This window comes from Bombina bombina, chromosome 2 (assembly GCF_027579735.1).
Source record: "Bombina bombina isolate aBomBom1 chromosome 2, aBomBom1.pri, whole genome shotgun sequence".
Taxonomy (NCBI): domain Eukaryota; kingdom Metazoa; phylum Chordata; class Amphibia; order Anura; family Bombinatoridae; genus Bombina; species Bombina bombina.
Window position 1 is genome coordinate 634399507 of NC_069500.1, and position 16780 is coordinate 634416286.

Sequence of the window (16780 nt, forward strand, 5' to 3'; positions counted from 1 at the left end):
AATAATTATGTAAAGGAACACATCAATGAATCTAATATTTTATATAGCATTATACATTGACTAAATTACAAAAGTATATGTAAAACTGAGTTAGAGACATAAAAATGTATTAATATATATATATTGCCCTTTATATTCAATCAACATGTATATTTGATGAGTTATTTAACAAACTCAAAGTAATGATATCACATCACATGTACCTTTTATGTAAATATAGTTGTTAGTTTAGAAAATAAATTATACATGAAACTCAATTTACATGGTGCTGGCAATCTAGGTAGCAATAGCAGACTCTTAACAATGTTTATTTATTCTAAAAGACACGCAACAGGAAGCCAGCATAGCATTCTCTGTAAGCAAGGGTTGTCATGAGACTGCAGAATTCCCTTCTATTCCTGAATTTACGGTAGGAGGGATGTCTCAGATCAGGTCGTTTTGCCACTAGGGTTTAAGGTTTCAGCAGATCTGAAAAGGAACGTCTGTAAAATAAGCCAGCCCTGCTATTATCAGACCTGAATTGCCTTTACCATTCCATATTAGCAGTTGTGTGGGCTCCTTCTACCTGCTCTGATCAAGGCAGGTTTTAAGAAACTAAATTAAAGAAAAAGCGCTGGAGGGGATGTACATGGGTGTATAAAATAATAACTAAGGAGTTTTGCAACTTAATTGTACAGGAAGAGTGCACACCCAAATGAAGAAGTTGCAACTTGTCATTCAGGAATCAAAGAGCTATTTGTCTCTTGTATTTTTTTCATCCCCTGTGAAAGTTTAAGCCCCAGCATTAAAATCATATCGGCTCATGCTGGCATTTGGCTCATTGTGTCACTGTCAGCTAAACATACGTTTGCTGTTCTATGAAAACACTGGCTTAGACGTCAGATCCTATTCAACGCTTCTGTACTGAAGTATTATAGACAGACCGGTTAGCAGTGCTCTGTGTAGGATGGCTGCTGAGTCTTCCCTCATAGATCTACGGGACATAGAAATTAAGCTGGGGCGCAAAGTACCTGAGAGTTTAGCAAAATCCCTGAAAGAGGAGCATTGTGACTGGATGAAGGATGCCAGAGATGGCCACGCTAAATACAGAGAAACACCAGACAGCCTTTCCCAGTCCAACTCACTGGAAAGACTGGAACGCAAGCTTCAGCTTCTAAAGCAGGATATGGTGAGTATAGCCAGTGACAGGTATGGGTCCCAGCAGGTAACAATGACAGGTCTGTCCAGGAAAAAAATAATAAATTTAAGGTGCCTGACATGCCTTTTTCGGTCTGTTTTATTCTTAAAGGGACATTAAACCCACATTTTTTCTTTAATGATTCAGATAGAGAATACCATTTTTAACAACTTTCTAATTTACCTCTATTATCTAATTTGCTTCATTCTCTTGATAATCTGTCCTGAAAAGCATATCTAGATAGGTTCAGTAGCTTCTGAGTGGTGGCTGCACATATTTGCCTTATGTGATTGGCTCATTCATGTTCATTGCTATTTCTTTAACAAAGGATATCTAAAGAATGAAGCAAATTAGATAATAGAAGTAAATTTGAATGTTGTTTAAAACTGTATTCTCTGTCTGAATCATGAAAGAAAATGTTTGGGTTTAATGTCCCTTTAAGTTAAATACTTTTTTTTTTTACTGGAAAGTTAAGTCTCTACTTTACTTGAGTTGCACCTTGCTTTAATTCCAATTCTTTATTGATAGCTAACTCACTAAATTTAAAGGGACACTGAACCCAAATTTTTTTCTTTCGTGATTCATATAGAGCATGCATTTTTAAGCAACTTTCTAATTTACTCCTATTATCAAATTCTCTTAATTCTCTTGGTATCTTTATTTAAAAAGCAAGAATGTAAGTTTAGATGCTGGCCCATTTTTGGTGAACAACCTGGGTTGTCCTTGCTGATTGGACAGCACCAATAAACAAGTGCTGTCCATGGTGCTGAACCAAAAATTGGCTGGCTCCTTAGTTCAGATTCCTTCTTTTTCAAATAAAGATAGCAAGAGAACGAAGACAAATTGATACTAGGAGTAAATTAGAAAGTTGCTTAAAATTGCATGCTCTATCTGAATCACAAAAGAAAAAATTGGGTTCAGTGTCCCTTTAACTAAACAGCTCCATATAATACGAGCTGTTGAGATGTTTTTGTACTGCATTGACTATTGTCACTAAACTGCATAAAATGCACTTTGGATACTTTTTTGCTTTTCAGATTGTAAAACAATAACAATTGTTTGCTTTAAATGCAAATAACTATTAGAATGGATTCTAATGCAGCAAAATATAGTTATCATTTTTTCAGCAGAAATGTTTAGGTGATAATTTTAGAACAAATTTCAAGGACAAAAAATACATTTTTGATATTTATTCACAGTAATTCTTTGCTTTTATTTAAATGATATTTCAACTACTGCAAGAATGAAAAAAACACACATCAGGAACATATTATTCAACGTTAAATTAAAGATTGAATGCCTCATAGTAAAATGACAGTAATACTATGTAAATGCAATTTGTATATTATTGAGTTACTGGCAAACAAAGAAGCAAAATACTTCTAAACTTTTGCTTTCAGAACTTTCTTTGATATTAAGTAGAAAGCTTGCTTCTTAGTTTTTCCTCACATCATTTGTTCTCTTTTGCAATATGCTTGGGGCTATGATGTAGAGCAGGAATGTCCAACCTTCTTACATCAGGGGACACTCCAAACTTTTTATTTATTTTATTTATTTATTTATTAACAGGTTATTCCCAAAAAGCAAAATGTTTCTGCTTAAAGTGGGGCCAATATATGTTTGGCAATATGGTTCAGTGATGCACCTGTATTATTTTGCAGATACTGAATACTGTACATACAGAATTTTTATTGCACTGCATCTCCACTAACATACACTGGTTCTTTGACAAACATCATACATTGTATAGCATAAAGGTTCTGAACATCCCTCCTCTCTAGTTAAGACAAAAATGTTTTATTGTGTCACTTGTATCTAGAGGATATTGCATGCAGAGTGGTCCTAAAATGACAAATATCTTAGAGTTTATGGCATATGCAGTAAATGTAAACACCTGTTGTGTAAGTGATATTTTTCTTTAAACTCATCACACAATTAAGCCCCTGAGTACAGTAAGAGGGCTAGTCTAATCAGTAGTGAAACTTAATGCTGTAAGAATCAGTTTGCTAACTAATAAAAGTCTCACATATGTTATTGTTATAGCACAGAGTTCAGTAGAATAGACCTGCTTTTTCATCTCTTTAATTGAGCCACATCAGTAACTTCTATAGTAGGTTAACATCCCATAAAAAAATATCTCATTGCTTTCTCTGTACTTCGATCACTTAATATGTTTTGTTTTACTGTCCCATCCTTATTTTCAAATTATAGCTGCAGAGCCAGTGTAGACATGTGTCAATAGTACAGTGCACCTGTCCAGTCAATTTACTAGCCCTATGTCTAGGTTTATGATCCCAGCTGTTACTGACATCTGTAATTTCTGGCACAGCTGACAGACTCAACAATGGTAGCATGGTCAGTTGTGTTATATATACTGAATTCTATAGCAAGGAAAATCTCCGGGGACTGTGTTGCTGTGTCTAACAGAGAGGGAAACTATAACAGGACGCATGAATTTGTGAGCAATGGGAAGACATAGATGGGGCAGGGTGGTGGGAGATATTGGAAACAAAAGTGTATCACTTGCAAAAGACACAGTTTCCACTATTTGTTACAAATAATCTTAGGTAAGTCACATCTAAATATTTTATACTACCAGGTAGCATATCATGAACATTGCAGCAGAGTTGTATTTATTTAAATGCTATAATAATGTAGGTTAAAGCTGCCTCGCATGCATCACAAAGGTTAATACAGAGTTTAACAGGTTAATTAGACAGGAAGCCAGATAAGGATCATTCACACAGATCCCCTACAATATGGCACAGTTGTCAGTTAAAGAAATGGGAAACAAAGAACCAGTAATGTCAGCTTCATTTCCTTATCAAGCTGGACAGAACAGGGATCCAAAAAGTATAAAAACTAACAAAAGAGAGTAGGTGACAGACATAAAAAAAGTACTTCTAGGAGGCTGGCATGGGATAAGTGATCTGTGACTGTGCTATGCTTTATTTGTAAATCGTTACCTTTAGTGACTATATACTGAAATCTGTGTCTGCTGTATATATATATATATATATATATATATATATATATATATATATATATATATATATATATATATACACATATACTTCTTACATGCAAACATTATATAGCCCTATCAATCTATTTGTCATTCCGTCTGTCAATAAATATGTCTGCCTGTCTATCTGAATAATGGTATGATCATTTCAAATAGAAAGAATGAAAAACAAGGTCATCTTTTCTTTATGTACAGTGTGGGTTTGAGGTGTGCTGTCTTAGACAATAAGAGGGTGTGTGATAATATAGTGGGTGTGTGATCTTGTAAGTATCGGGGACACTTTTGTAAATAGCAGATGTTAATATTTGTTCAATAGAAGGTAGAAGTATTTTAATGGCAGAATAGATTTAAAATTAGCATTAATTCTGCTCTTTGTGTGTAATGACGAATTATCTCAACTCTGTCTTGTCCGTTTTCCTGTGATTAAAGGAACACTAGAGTGAAAATTCAACTTTTATGATTCAGATAGAGCAAGTTTCCAATTCACTTCCATTATCATGTCCACAATCATTTTTATGCCCACTTCCTGAGGCACCAGCTCCTAGTGAGCATTCAGAAGAATTCACAGTATGTATGTAAAGAATATGCTTTTTGTGATTGGCTGACTGCTGTCTCATGATGCAGGGTTTGTGGAAAATGGAACTAACTTTAAAATTATTCAGACAAAAATCTGCTATTCATTTTGAAAATCAGACTAAGTGCTTTTGCATTGTCTTTTTATTATGCATTTATTGGTTATTCTATTTTACTGTGTTTAATGGTCCTTAAACATAAACTATAGTGTTATTTTATGACCTGTATGTAAAAAAAAACCGCAATACAACATTTGTATAATAGGAATCCAGTTGCAAGAGTTGTACAGTAGGAATAAAAGTCTAGAAGTTCTGTCCTGATTATTTCTAGCATTTCTCTCTATGTGGTTGAGTTTTTGGCATTATAGCTATGGTTTATAGCAATAGTATGTTTATATTAGCAGGCTGTCTTCACATGTAGCATAACTTCACACTGTGCACAGATAGTAGAAATGCTTTTATGTGCATTTTATTTCCTTCTTTTTATAGCTCAGTTTATAATATTGTTGTTCTATTTTTTTTCTTTGAGGTTTTTCTTGCAACTACTTACTAACCATGAAAGAGAAAGAAAGGTTTGTTTATATTAAATATGTCTGGTGAGAAAACTGATATTTTGTTTTGTTTTTAATGGATATTGTAGTGCAGAAATGACATACTCTAATGTGTTCTTTTTTGGACTGCTCTCCGTGACATGCCATGTGTTACTTTAACCCTTTGCAAAGGGATTAACCAAATACATAAAGTCTGGCTTGGAAGCCACAGAGAGATACCGGTTCAGAACAGAAAACTGCCAGTGATTCACGATACCGCAAAAGTCACATGACCCTACCAATCACTTGCTGTGTTTAGATCACTTGCTACAGGGAATGCAGATCTTAAAAGAGGCTTTACTTATGCGTTTAACCACTTGTGCATAGAGTTCCACAACAAATAGTGCAAAAATAACATGCTGTAATTAATTAGTGGCATTTTAAAGTGTTTAACCTATTTGCTGCGGGAAAACACATAGACAAAGCAGGGCTGCTAGTGATAAATTTACACACTTTAACCATTTAGAACATGTAATATTTTCACTTTAATGGCATTTTAATGTAATAAAAAGTAAATCAATCACTCCCCAAGTGATACTGCCAAGACAAGTATATTGTTATATTGGCCAACAACAACTACCGAGGGGAAAAGAGGCACATATTTGGTTATAACCTCATATGAACAAACTAAAACTAAAAAGTACAAATTAGGGAAAAGTAAATGTTGCCAGTCAGATTTGACATTCAGAGACCCAAATTGTTTAGCCAATCAGAAATAGACCAGTGTATGTCAAAGGTCCATTTGTCAAGGCAGCAACCAACCAAAGGAGAGGAAAGAATAGGCTAGTGATGCAAAAGAATATAAATAGTACAGTCATACCTCAGAGACATTGCGGGTTCGGTTCCAGACCACAGCAATAAAGTGAATATTGCAATAAAGTGAGTCACACAAATCTTTTGGTTTACCAGTGCATATAAAAGTTTTGTTTTCACTATACTCAAGTCTATTAAGTATGCTATAGCATTATGCATATAAAAAAATCTACATACCTTAATTAAAAAATTCTGTTTTGCTAAAATGCTAACAGTTATCTGAGCCGTCAGCGAGTCATTTTGTTTGCTGGTGGTGTGTGTGTGTGTGAATATATCTATATATCTATCTCTATCTATCTATCTATCTATCTAGAGAGAGAGAGAGTAAATCAAGAAGGGTTACCAGCGCTCAATTGAAAATCTACTATCAATAATAAGTAGAAGTTTGGACAGTCTGTATGGAACTGTGTGCCTTAGTATGTGTTTGTGTCAGAACTGTTTGTAGGTCAGAACTGTTTGAGATTCTTATTGTACAAAAGGTCAGAACTGTTTATGGTTCTTCGTGTATGAAGTACAAGTATTGTGCAGCATGAACAAATGATTCAGTGTACCCCTAACACTGACGGAATGATTGTATAAAAGAGAGTCTTGATCAAATGTAATTCAGCGCTATCAATACAAAGTGAAGGTGGATATATCAAATTCTCCTTTAGGCAATTAAACAAACATACATATAGAACAATTTGCACTTTGTTTAAAAGTTCATATGTTAAGTTCGTATGGTGGTCACATCAAGTAACAAAGATTTCCAAAGTAAAGAATGGGTGTCTCCTTATCGGAGATTACCGTAATGTATGGACGTCTACCAGATATCTGTTTGGCCCTTGATTTGGACCTGTCCTGAGGAAGGGCATGACCTTTTCCTCCAGTAATATCAGCAATAATCTCCTTCAAACCAGGCCCGAATAGGGTCTGCCCCTTGAAGGGAAAGTTAAGCAGCTTAGATTTTGAAGTCACGTCAGCTGACCATGATTTTTAATATTGTTTAAGCAATCATTTATTTTAAACAACACAGTGATAAGTAATACACTCACATGTATGAATCTCAATCAATGTATGAGGTAAGATAAAAACGTATGCATATATTTATACACCTTGGGAAGGTGTGCAGATAAGGTTGCTGTGAAGTCGTATATGATGACAAATTGCTGAAAGTTATGTGTTTATTTCCAGCTTGTCTTATAACTGTATATACCTCTGGGTTGCAGCCAAACAATTAATCACGTATAAACACTAATCAAGTGTTAGCAACTGCACCCTTAGAAGCTGTACATAAGTGTCACTTGTATGGGAGAAGTTAAAAAACCGTTGGCCAATCACAGTATAATAAAATACTTCTAGTAGGAGGCTAATGTAACATGTAACGAAAGTAAAGTCAATTAAAACATGTTACAATAAAAATATTATTTGCTGAGTGCAACTCCGTTTGAGAAATCACATATTTAAAGGTGAAAAAGCAAATTCCTAATAAAATGCTGCTGTGGTATCTAACATAAGGTAATGGGTGCTTTACAGGATTGCTAGATGCGACTCTGTGTGAGAACAGGTTGCAGTTATAAACGTACTTGGCTGTTAGTACAACAATACAAGTCCCAAATGGTCAGCCTAACCTGTAGACAAATAGATTAAAGAAGGCCCCCAAAGGACGCCAATCACACTCGTGAGCGATTGCTAAACAGCACTGCCACAATTGTATATCCTTACGCGTTTCGAAGTGTGAATATACTTCTTCGTCAGAGGAAGACCGCATCCTCTGACGAAGAAGAATATTCACACTTCGAAACGCGTAAGGATATACAATTGTGGCAGTGCTGTTTAGCAATCGCTCACGAGTGTGATTGGCGTCCTTTGGGGGCCTTCTTTAATCTATTTGTCTACAGGTTAGGCTGACCATTTGGGACTTATGTGCATACATGTGTATGTATGTATGTATTATGGTGCTGATAGACTTGCTCAACACAGGGTTGCCACAAAAATCTTCAATTTGTAAAAAACGCAATATTTGCAAAGTGCAATAAAATGAGGTACATCTGTACTAGAACATTAAAGTAATTGTAAACTTAAGAGATCTGGAAAGCAGCATGTAAAAAGGCATTTAAAATAAACAGGACTTTCATTCATGGTTTTTTTTCTTCTTCCTAATTCTAACGTTATTACCACTGTTCCGTGTAAATCTTTGTCACTGTTAATTTCCCTGGTCCGTATCAGCATTTTTTTTCATTACTAAATTTTTGCTCCAAACCTATTCAAATACAGGCTGTTAGGCACCCAGGAGTGGAGCTAATATCCCCCCTCGATCAGTAGCGCATTGTAGCATGCTCTACGTCACAGAAAGTCGAAACTCAGAACTAGAAGGGGGGGGGAGGAAGAAATTCTGATAAATAGTGAGATATAAAATATAACTTTTGAATTTGGGGATAAATTTAAAAAAAAAAAATCATCGACTTTAAAATACATACCATATAAACCAAAGTGAGCTTTGATGTTTCCCAAGAGCAACCTTTCATGGATCAAGTCCCTTATTATATTTGCCATAAAGAGCATAGTGGAAGTAGCAAACTTTGACTTCACACTATGAAAATTATCAGCACTGACATAGTTTCCATGAAGTTGAAGGATGATGTTTAAAACATTTTTGCTTCTTGATAAAGTCTTTGTTTAGATGGCAGAAATATTTAGCAATGTTATCTGCTTCTTGCATCACATATTGACAGCTTAGTAATTATAGTAAATTCAGTGAGTAGTTTATATTGTGATACACACCTCACAGTGAGTATCAGCTCCTAATTAACTTCCAGAGTTTGTCCATGTTCATCTTCACTGTAGCCATAATTTTAATTGACCATTGATCCCACGGGGAGGGACTTAACAGGTATTTTGCAACTATAGCAATTAATGAGGAGAAGTAATCTAATGTACTTTAAGAGGCATGGAACCCAATATTTTTCTTTCAGGATTCAGATTCAGAGAATTGTAAACAACATTCCAATTTACTTCTATTATCTAATTTGCTTCTTTTTTTAGATATCTTTTGTTGAAGAAAGCAATGCGCATGGGTGAGCAAATCACATCATGTATCTATGTGCAGCCACCAGTTAGAAGCTACTGAGCCTTTTTAGATATGCTTTTCAACAAAGGATATCAAGAGAATGAAGCAAATTAGACAATAGAAGTAGATTAGAAAGCTGTTTAAAATTGTTTGCTCTTTTTAAATCATGAAAGAAAAATTTGGATTTTGTGATGAGTTTCGTGTTTCTAAAGAAGAGCAAATCAGAGACAGAATAGTCATAGGAATTGCAGATGCTGAGGTCTCACTGAAGCTACAGTTGGAGGCTGAATTAACGTTAGATGGGGCTATTAGGATGGCCCGCCAGAGTGAACTGGTGAAAAAGCAAAGTGCTGATCTGAGGTCTGAGAGTATTGTGGATGGAGTGCAGCAGTTCAGGAGAGCTGTAAGTGAAAGGCACAGTGTAAGCGGTAGAACAAGGGTAACAGATAGGCCCAGAAGCGGATGGGTACAGCAGGCTCGCTGCACATGGTGTAACCATACCCATGATCAAAATCTCATATGCCCCTCTAAAGATAAAAGATGTAGAAAGTATAAGTGATTGGGCCATTTTAAGTGGCATGTAAAACTGAATACATTAAGGAGATGCAGGTGATAGTGACGAGGAGGGTCAAGAAGTGTCCTTTTTAGGGTCTGTTGTTGAACGGTCTGGTTCAGACAAAGATTAGCGGGTCACCCTTACTGTAATGGGAGCCAAGGTTGCCTTCAAAATTGACACGGGAGCAGACATCACTGTAATGTTACTTGCAGCATTTATAAAACTGCCTTGATAGCTTCAGCTGGCAAAAGTTACAACAAAAGTTCATAGTCCTGGGGCCACATCGATTGTGTGGGGAAATTTCTTGTCAGCTGCGAGTACAAGCAGAGGAAATTCAGCATGTGGGTACATGTAATTAGAGGTCAGTGTGTTAACAACTTATTGAGTAGGAAAGCAGCCTGTGGTTTGGGCCTTGTCGCCAAAGTGATTGAGATTTCGGAAGACATGTTTGGTGAATTGGGCCTACTGAATTGCAACCCAGTCCAAATATCACTTAAAAGTGATGCAGTCCCATACAGCATTACCACTCCTTGTAGAATTCCGTTCCCGCTCATGCCTCAAGTGGAGAAGGACCTTCTGCATATGAAGAATATGGGAGTTATTGAAGAGGTTGTTGAAGCAACCAACTGGTGTGCCCCTATTGTGCCTGTTGCGGAGTAAAATGAAGGTACGCATCTGCATAGATTTGAAAAGGATGAATGAGGCAGTAAAGAGAGAGCGATATGTGCTGCCGACGCTTGAAGACATAGCTCTGAAACTGGTTGGGGCGAAGTTCTTCTCTACACTGGATTTTTTCAGCGGGTTCTGGCAGATACCTCTAGATCCATAGTGCCGCAAACTGACTACCTTCATTACACCAGTAGGTCGGGTTTGCTTCTGCAGACTCCCCTTTGGGATATCCTCTGCTTCTGAAATCTTTCAAAGATAGATTAGTTCCCTCCTAAGGGGCCACAAGGGCACGACAGTCGTGATGGATGACATTTTAGTGTATGGGTCTACATTGGAAGAACGTGATCATCAATTGAGCTGTGTGCTGCAGACCATTAGAGAGTCAGGGCTGAAATTGAATAAAGAGAAATGCCATTTTAGAAAATCTGAGTTATGTTACTTTGGGCATATCATCAATGGAGATGGCATCAAGCTGGACCCTGATAAAATCCTTGCTATTGAACAGATGAAAAGTCCTTCTAATGTACACAAGGTGAGACAAATATTGGGCCTTGTGAATTATGTGGGCAGGTTCCTTCCAGATTTATCCACAGTACTACACCCTATCACAGAGTTGTTAAAGAAAGATGTTGCCTGGGTCTGGGTTCCTCCCCAGGAAGAAGCTTTTGTACAGGTCAAGTCCTTGCTGAGGTCTGCCCCAGTGTTAGGGTTCTACGACCCTTCTAAAAAACTGTGGTTAGTGCTGATGCAAGCAGTTATAGACTAGGGGCCACCCTCCTGCAGCTGAATGAGAACAAACTACAGCCCAGCGCCTACTGTTCCCGTACACTGACTGCTGAGTCGAAATACGCCCAAATTTAGAAAGAGTGCCTGGCTGCAGTTTGGGCCTGTGAGCGCTTCCAGCGTTACCAAGTGGGTTTAGAGAAATTTAGTATGGATACTGACCATAAACCGCTAGTCCCTAATCAACTCCTATGATATTGACAAAACACCCCTAAGATGCCAGAGACTTCTGATGACGCTGCTCAGGTTCAACGTTCAAGCAGTGCATGTGCCGGGGAAACAACTGGTAATGGCAGATACCCTTTCCAGGCTCCCAATAACTGCTGCTAAAGAATCTTCAATGGAATCAGATGTGAAGGTGTATGTGGATTTAGTTCTGGCATCCAAATCCATTTAGTCAGGAAAGCTAGAGCAAATAAGAAAGGAGACACGTTTAGATACAGACCTTCAAGAAGTTATTAAGTACATAAAAGAAGGTTGGCCTAAGAGCCGGGCAGCCTGGATGTCTTTAAGTTCTTACCAGTCAGAGAGGTCCCAGCTCACGGAGCTAGATGGGTTAGTGCTGTTCCAAGACTGCATTGTCATTCCTGTTAGCATGCGGCAGGAGATGTTAAGCAGGATTCATGATGGCCACTTGGGCATTACAAAGTGCAGAGTAAGGGCAGCTAGGGTAGAATGGTAACCTCGGATCAGTTCTGACTTTGCTAGCCACGTGTCAAAATGTGCCTTTTGCCGGAAATGCCGGCCTACTCAGAGAAGGGAGCCCATGGCAGAAAATAGTTGAAGATTTGTACGAACTGCTTGGGAAAAGTACCTAGTCGTGATTGACTACTATTCCAGGTATTTGGAGATTGCACCCTTGAATGAGATCACCAGTCAAGCTGTTATTACTCGTCTCAAGAGCTTGTTCACCCGGTGGGGCATAACAATGGGGTTAGTGAGTGATAATGCAGTTTACTTCCATGTAGTTCAGTCCTTTCAGCAGTAAATATGATTTTGTCCATTCTCAAGTTAATTTTGTAGCAATCCTAGCATTACCTAGCTCTCTTGGCCTATAGGGCGACTCCCATCAAAGCCACAGGCTTTAGCCTGGCACAGTTGATGCTAGGACGACAGATCCGCACTACACTATCTTCTGTGGGTGTTTTCCAGCCAGCCCGCTCTGTTCCTCGGGACGAGGTCCTTAGGAGGGATGAAGAGGCAAAAAGGAGCTACCAATTCTTCTATGATAGAAAACACTCTGTGAGGCCCTTGCAGGAACTGAATGTGGGCCAAAATGTCAGAGTTAACCTGGATGATAAGAAATTGAAAACACCTGCTACGGTAATAGGATGCTTTCCAGAACCAAGGTCTAATGTAGTCCTTACTGAAGGAGGGACAATCACACGTCGAAATGGAAGCAATCTTCACCCAGTACCTGAGAGTTTGGGACTGGATGCCTAAGAGCCACAGCCGGTGGGATCCCCTGTTTTAAAACAGTGGGGATACTTCTTTACTTCCAGCAGACTCTCAATCACCTTCTTCTGTATCGAAGGACAGTTCATGTAAAATTTTGTCAAATGGAAGAGTTGTGAAACTTCCAGCCCACTACCGGGATTAGCACTGTAGTTTGAGCAGTGACCAAAAGAATGGGCAGAATAATCCCGTGGTCACTTTGGACTAGGGTAGTCTACTCCGATGTTCAAGTCAGGATTGTATTTCTTGTTGTATATGTATATATATATGTGTATATATATATATATATATATATGTATATGTGTGTGTGTGTATATATATATATATATATATATATATATATATATATATATATATATATATATATTCTCTTTAACTTGTTATTTGTTGTACACTAAACAAAACTATTTTTGTATGCTTCTTGTATACCTTGTTATTTGTTGTACTCTAAACAAAAAATGTATGCTTTGTCCCTTGAAAAAGGGGAAGATGTGACGAGAGTGGGAGGTGATGTCACCGGATGGTCTATGTCGCATTTACTAAGTTAGATGTGTTGTACAAGCTGTTTACTTCTATGTTCTGCAATAAAATAGGGTTGTTTCTACTATGCTGTGTCCTGCATCTCATGACAGATTTCATGTTACTTTAAGTTCTGAATTAAATATTTCTTAACATGGAAGACATTAAAGTAATTTAAATGGACATAAAACTTTTTTTTTTTTTTTTTTTCTTTCATTATTCCGACAGAGTATACCATTTTAACCCCTTAATGACCGCGACGTACCCTGTGCATTGCTGGTCATTAAGGGTTTTTCAGGTCATAGTAGTGTGGGTCTCGCCGTGAGCGAGAATAAAGCAATTTTAATATAGAAATAAATTGGAAACTTAATAATTTGTATGCTCTGTCTGAATCATGACAGAAAAACTTTGGATTTTATTCCCCTTTAAAAGCTCTGCATACAATAGATATGTTTTAAAGGGATGTAAAACTGATATTTATAATAGCGTTGCGTAACTTTAAAGAGAAACAATGGTTCATGAGTATTGTATATCTATAAATAAGGTAACAGTGTCCCATATAGTCATAAGATCGCCTTTCTCTGGGTATCCTTTCATATGGACATATTCTTCCTGTGCTTTTTTTATTGCCATGCAAGGATATTGAATTGTTCTAATAAATGATGTCAAGAAAGTGAACTGAATACTGCTGATTTAGGCCACCAGAGAATCTCCATAATGCCCCATGAAGTGATGTAATAGGATATGAGGGTCATACTGAAAACTGTCCTTCCTTATTTGCTTTTCTCTTGCTATCTTTGATTCAGATATTGAATTGTCATTATACATGGAACGTATTTATACCATCTTTTAATGATTATTATCACTAAATGGAAAATTCACTGTATAGAATAATTTATGTTTATTGTCCCCTGTGCTTTTGAATGATAAAACTATACTACCTTTTGTTAGCATTGTTGCTTGTATTGTGCTGTATTATCAGCATACATAGCACCTGCTTTTAAAAACAAAAATGATGGAAAAGTAATATGATACGATCATGGCAGGAATTAACTGAAACGTTTAACACAGGAATAGAAAACAGGAAATTGATCATACCTCTCCCTCCTGTACTAATTATCCTAGTTTTGTTCCTATAACATTAATACAACCATGGGAAATTAGTTTACTAGTTAAGCTTCGTATAATTACTGACAGCAAATTATGAATCAATAAAAAAGAAATGTACTCATCAGATCTCTCAATAGCACTAATTAATAATTTTAAGAAAATGCTTATTGGTAAACATAAATTAAACCCATCAAAAATGAAACTGCTCATATGTGTGTGAATTATTTATCAAATTCCCTTGATTAATATAATATCAGTAGTAAGATATGCTCAAGGCAGAAATACTAAACGGATATTAAACTAAAAAATGAATTCCCCATAAAGGCTTAAACTACAAGTGGAGCGCTACTGATAGCGCAGGGTGTGTTGTCAATATCACAGGACCGCACTAAGATTAGCGCTAAATCTGGTATAACAAGTCCATGGTAAAATAGAGTAACCAGAAAATGTCTAGTGTTGCCAATATTGCATGTCCAATGTTTTGAGTAATGTATTGCATTCAAATGCAACACCATAACAGCGCTAAAGAAAGAGGTAGAATAACAGTGTAACAAAATCATTGTGAAACATATTAAAATAAACAATTACATACTAATTTATACATATTAAATTAAAAAATGTTTATTATTGAAATAAATGTGTAAAAGTGTTGTATGGTATATGTCAAGGTGTTTGAAATGAAGGGCTCAAAGGTGTCTATATATATATATATATATATATATATGTGTGTGTGAATGTATATGTATGGAATATGTATCATATAATTGTGTACATATGTGCACCTATATATGCATACACACATACAAATATACACACACATACAGTATATATGTGCACCCATATATGCATACACACATACAAATATACACGCATACAGTATATATGAGTACACCTTTGAGCCCTTCCATGGCAAACACCTTGACATATACCATAAAACACTTTTTATCCTTTTTTTGTTTTTAAAAGGGAAATATTTCAAACAGCATTGTTCTTCACTTAGAAGAAAATGTTTATATATACATATATATGGATCACGCAACCGTTATTCAAACACTGGAATCTATCTAGTAATGACTATTGAGGTTGTCGGGACCTCACTTAAAACAGCAATCTTAAACCGGCAATAAATATATAAATAGACATATTTAGACATGTGTGTGTATGTATCTCTGTTAAAGCTTATGCATGCCTTTTTTTCACCTGAGACCTAATATCTTTGAGTACTTTTTAATGCAATTTAATAAAACAAAATTATCACAGTGTTATTTTGAGTGTAACTGTTAAATGTATTTTTGTTTTTTGTGCAAATTTATTTGTCTCGCGTAACAGTTAACCAGAGCTCTCAAGTCACAATAACCCGACGCTCGCTAAATTAATTTGCATTCAAGCAAAGACATTTACTTTTTACTTGTAAATGTGCCCAAAATGTGCTTTCTTGCCTGTCTAGGGAGTGTGGGCAAGCAGTAATTTTACTTATTTTGTTGACTGTATTCTAATAAACTGCCCAATACACACATATCAGTCATAACATTTCATTAATTTGCTAAAGAAGCCCTTGTTCACAGAATTAAAAAAAAAAAAAGTGTTTTCATAATTGTTATACAAACTTTTATTACTAAAAAAAATCTTTTTTTAAATGGGTAACAGAAAATGCTGACAGCTCAACATTCATTTAACATTATGACTCCCGCTGATACATTCATCTTGGGGAAATGATTAACTTTAAAATAGACTAGTGATTGTTAAAATTGTGTACTCTTACATAGATACATTGTAGTTGTGGTTAAAAAGATCATCAAGTGTAATCTGTTAGATCTCATATGATCAATGAGTACTAAAATATTCTCAGTTCTTCTCATAAGGACACAATTATCCCCTTGCAGTCATCTACAGAAAATGGCAAATAGTTTTCTTTGAATTCTTTAGTGTTTATAAAAAATGTTAAAGTAACTAAAAAATGTATTTAGTCCCCTTTTTAATGTTACTGTTTGAATCTGAATTTACAGACACCACAACCACCCCCTGTAGTATCGCAGCTTGATAACCCTATTTACCACTAAAACTAGTTTATTCTTAAAGGGACAGTACATTTTAAAAAAAGTAAGATCTTAAAATATTGCCCTGAATGATGCATAATCATGATCTTAAGAGTTGCCAAAGCTTTGTTTAAATATATATTACACACACATGTAAGTCTTATTTTACTTATCTCCCCTTAGTTGCAAACCTTGGGTCAGGAGGGACAGCCAATCACAGGACATGTCACCTGTTGTATTGCCAGAAAGGAGTGCAAGCTCCCAGCACATCTGTTTCTATCATATAACAGCTGCACCAGGCTATGGAATTAGTTACATGCCTTGTGATTGGCTGTACGGCTTTGCTTGTTACTTTTAAAAAAGAAAAATCCCCACAGATGGGTTAACCTTAACCACATAGCATGCAGTTCCAAATGCCTCTCCTAA

At 36.3% G+C, this 16780-nt stretch overlaps 1 protein-coding gene across 1 annotated transcript in view; it reads left to right on the forward strand.

The window, feature by feature from the left end:
* Window positions 1–479: 479 nt before the first annotated feature.
* The window catches only part of LURAP1L (leucine rich adaptor protein 1 like), a 48677-nt gene continuing 32376 nt past the window's right edge, over window positions 480–16780 (forward strand). Inside the window, exon 1 of the mRNA XM_053700615.1 lies at window positions 480–1168. Within this exon, the coding sequence (XP_053556590.1) occupies window positions 947–1168 (222 nt within the window). The 5' untranslated portion in view covers window positions 480–946. The remainder of the gene's footprint in view (window positions 1169–16780) is intronic.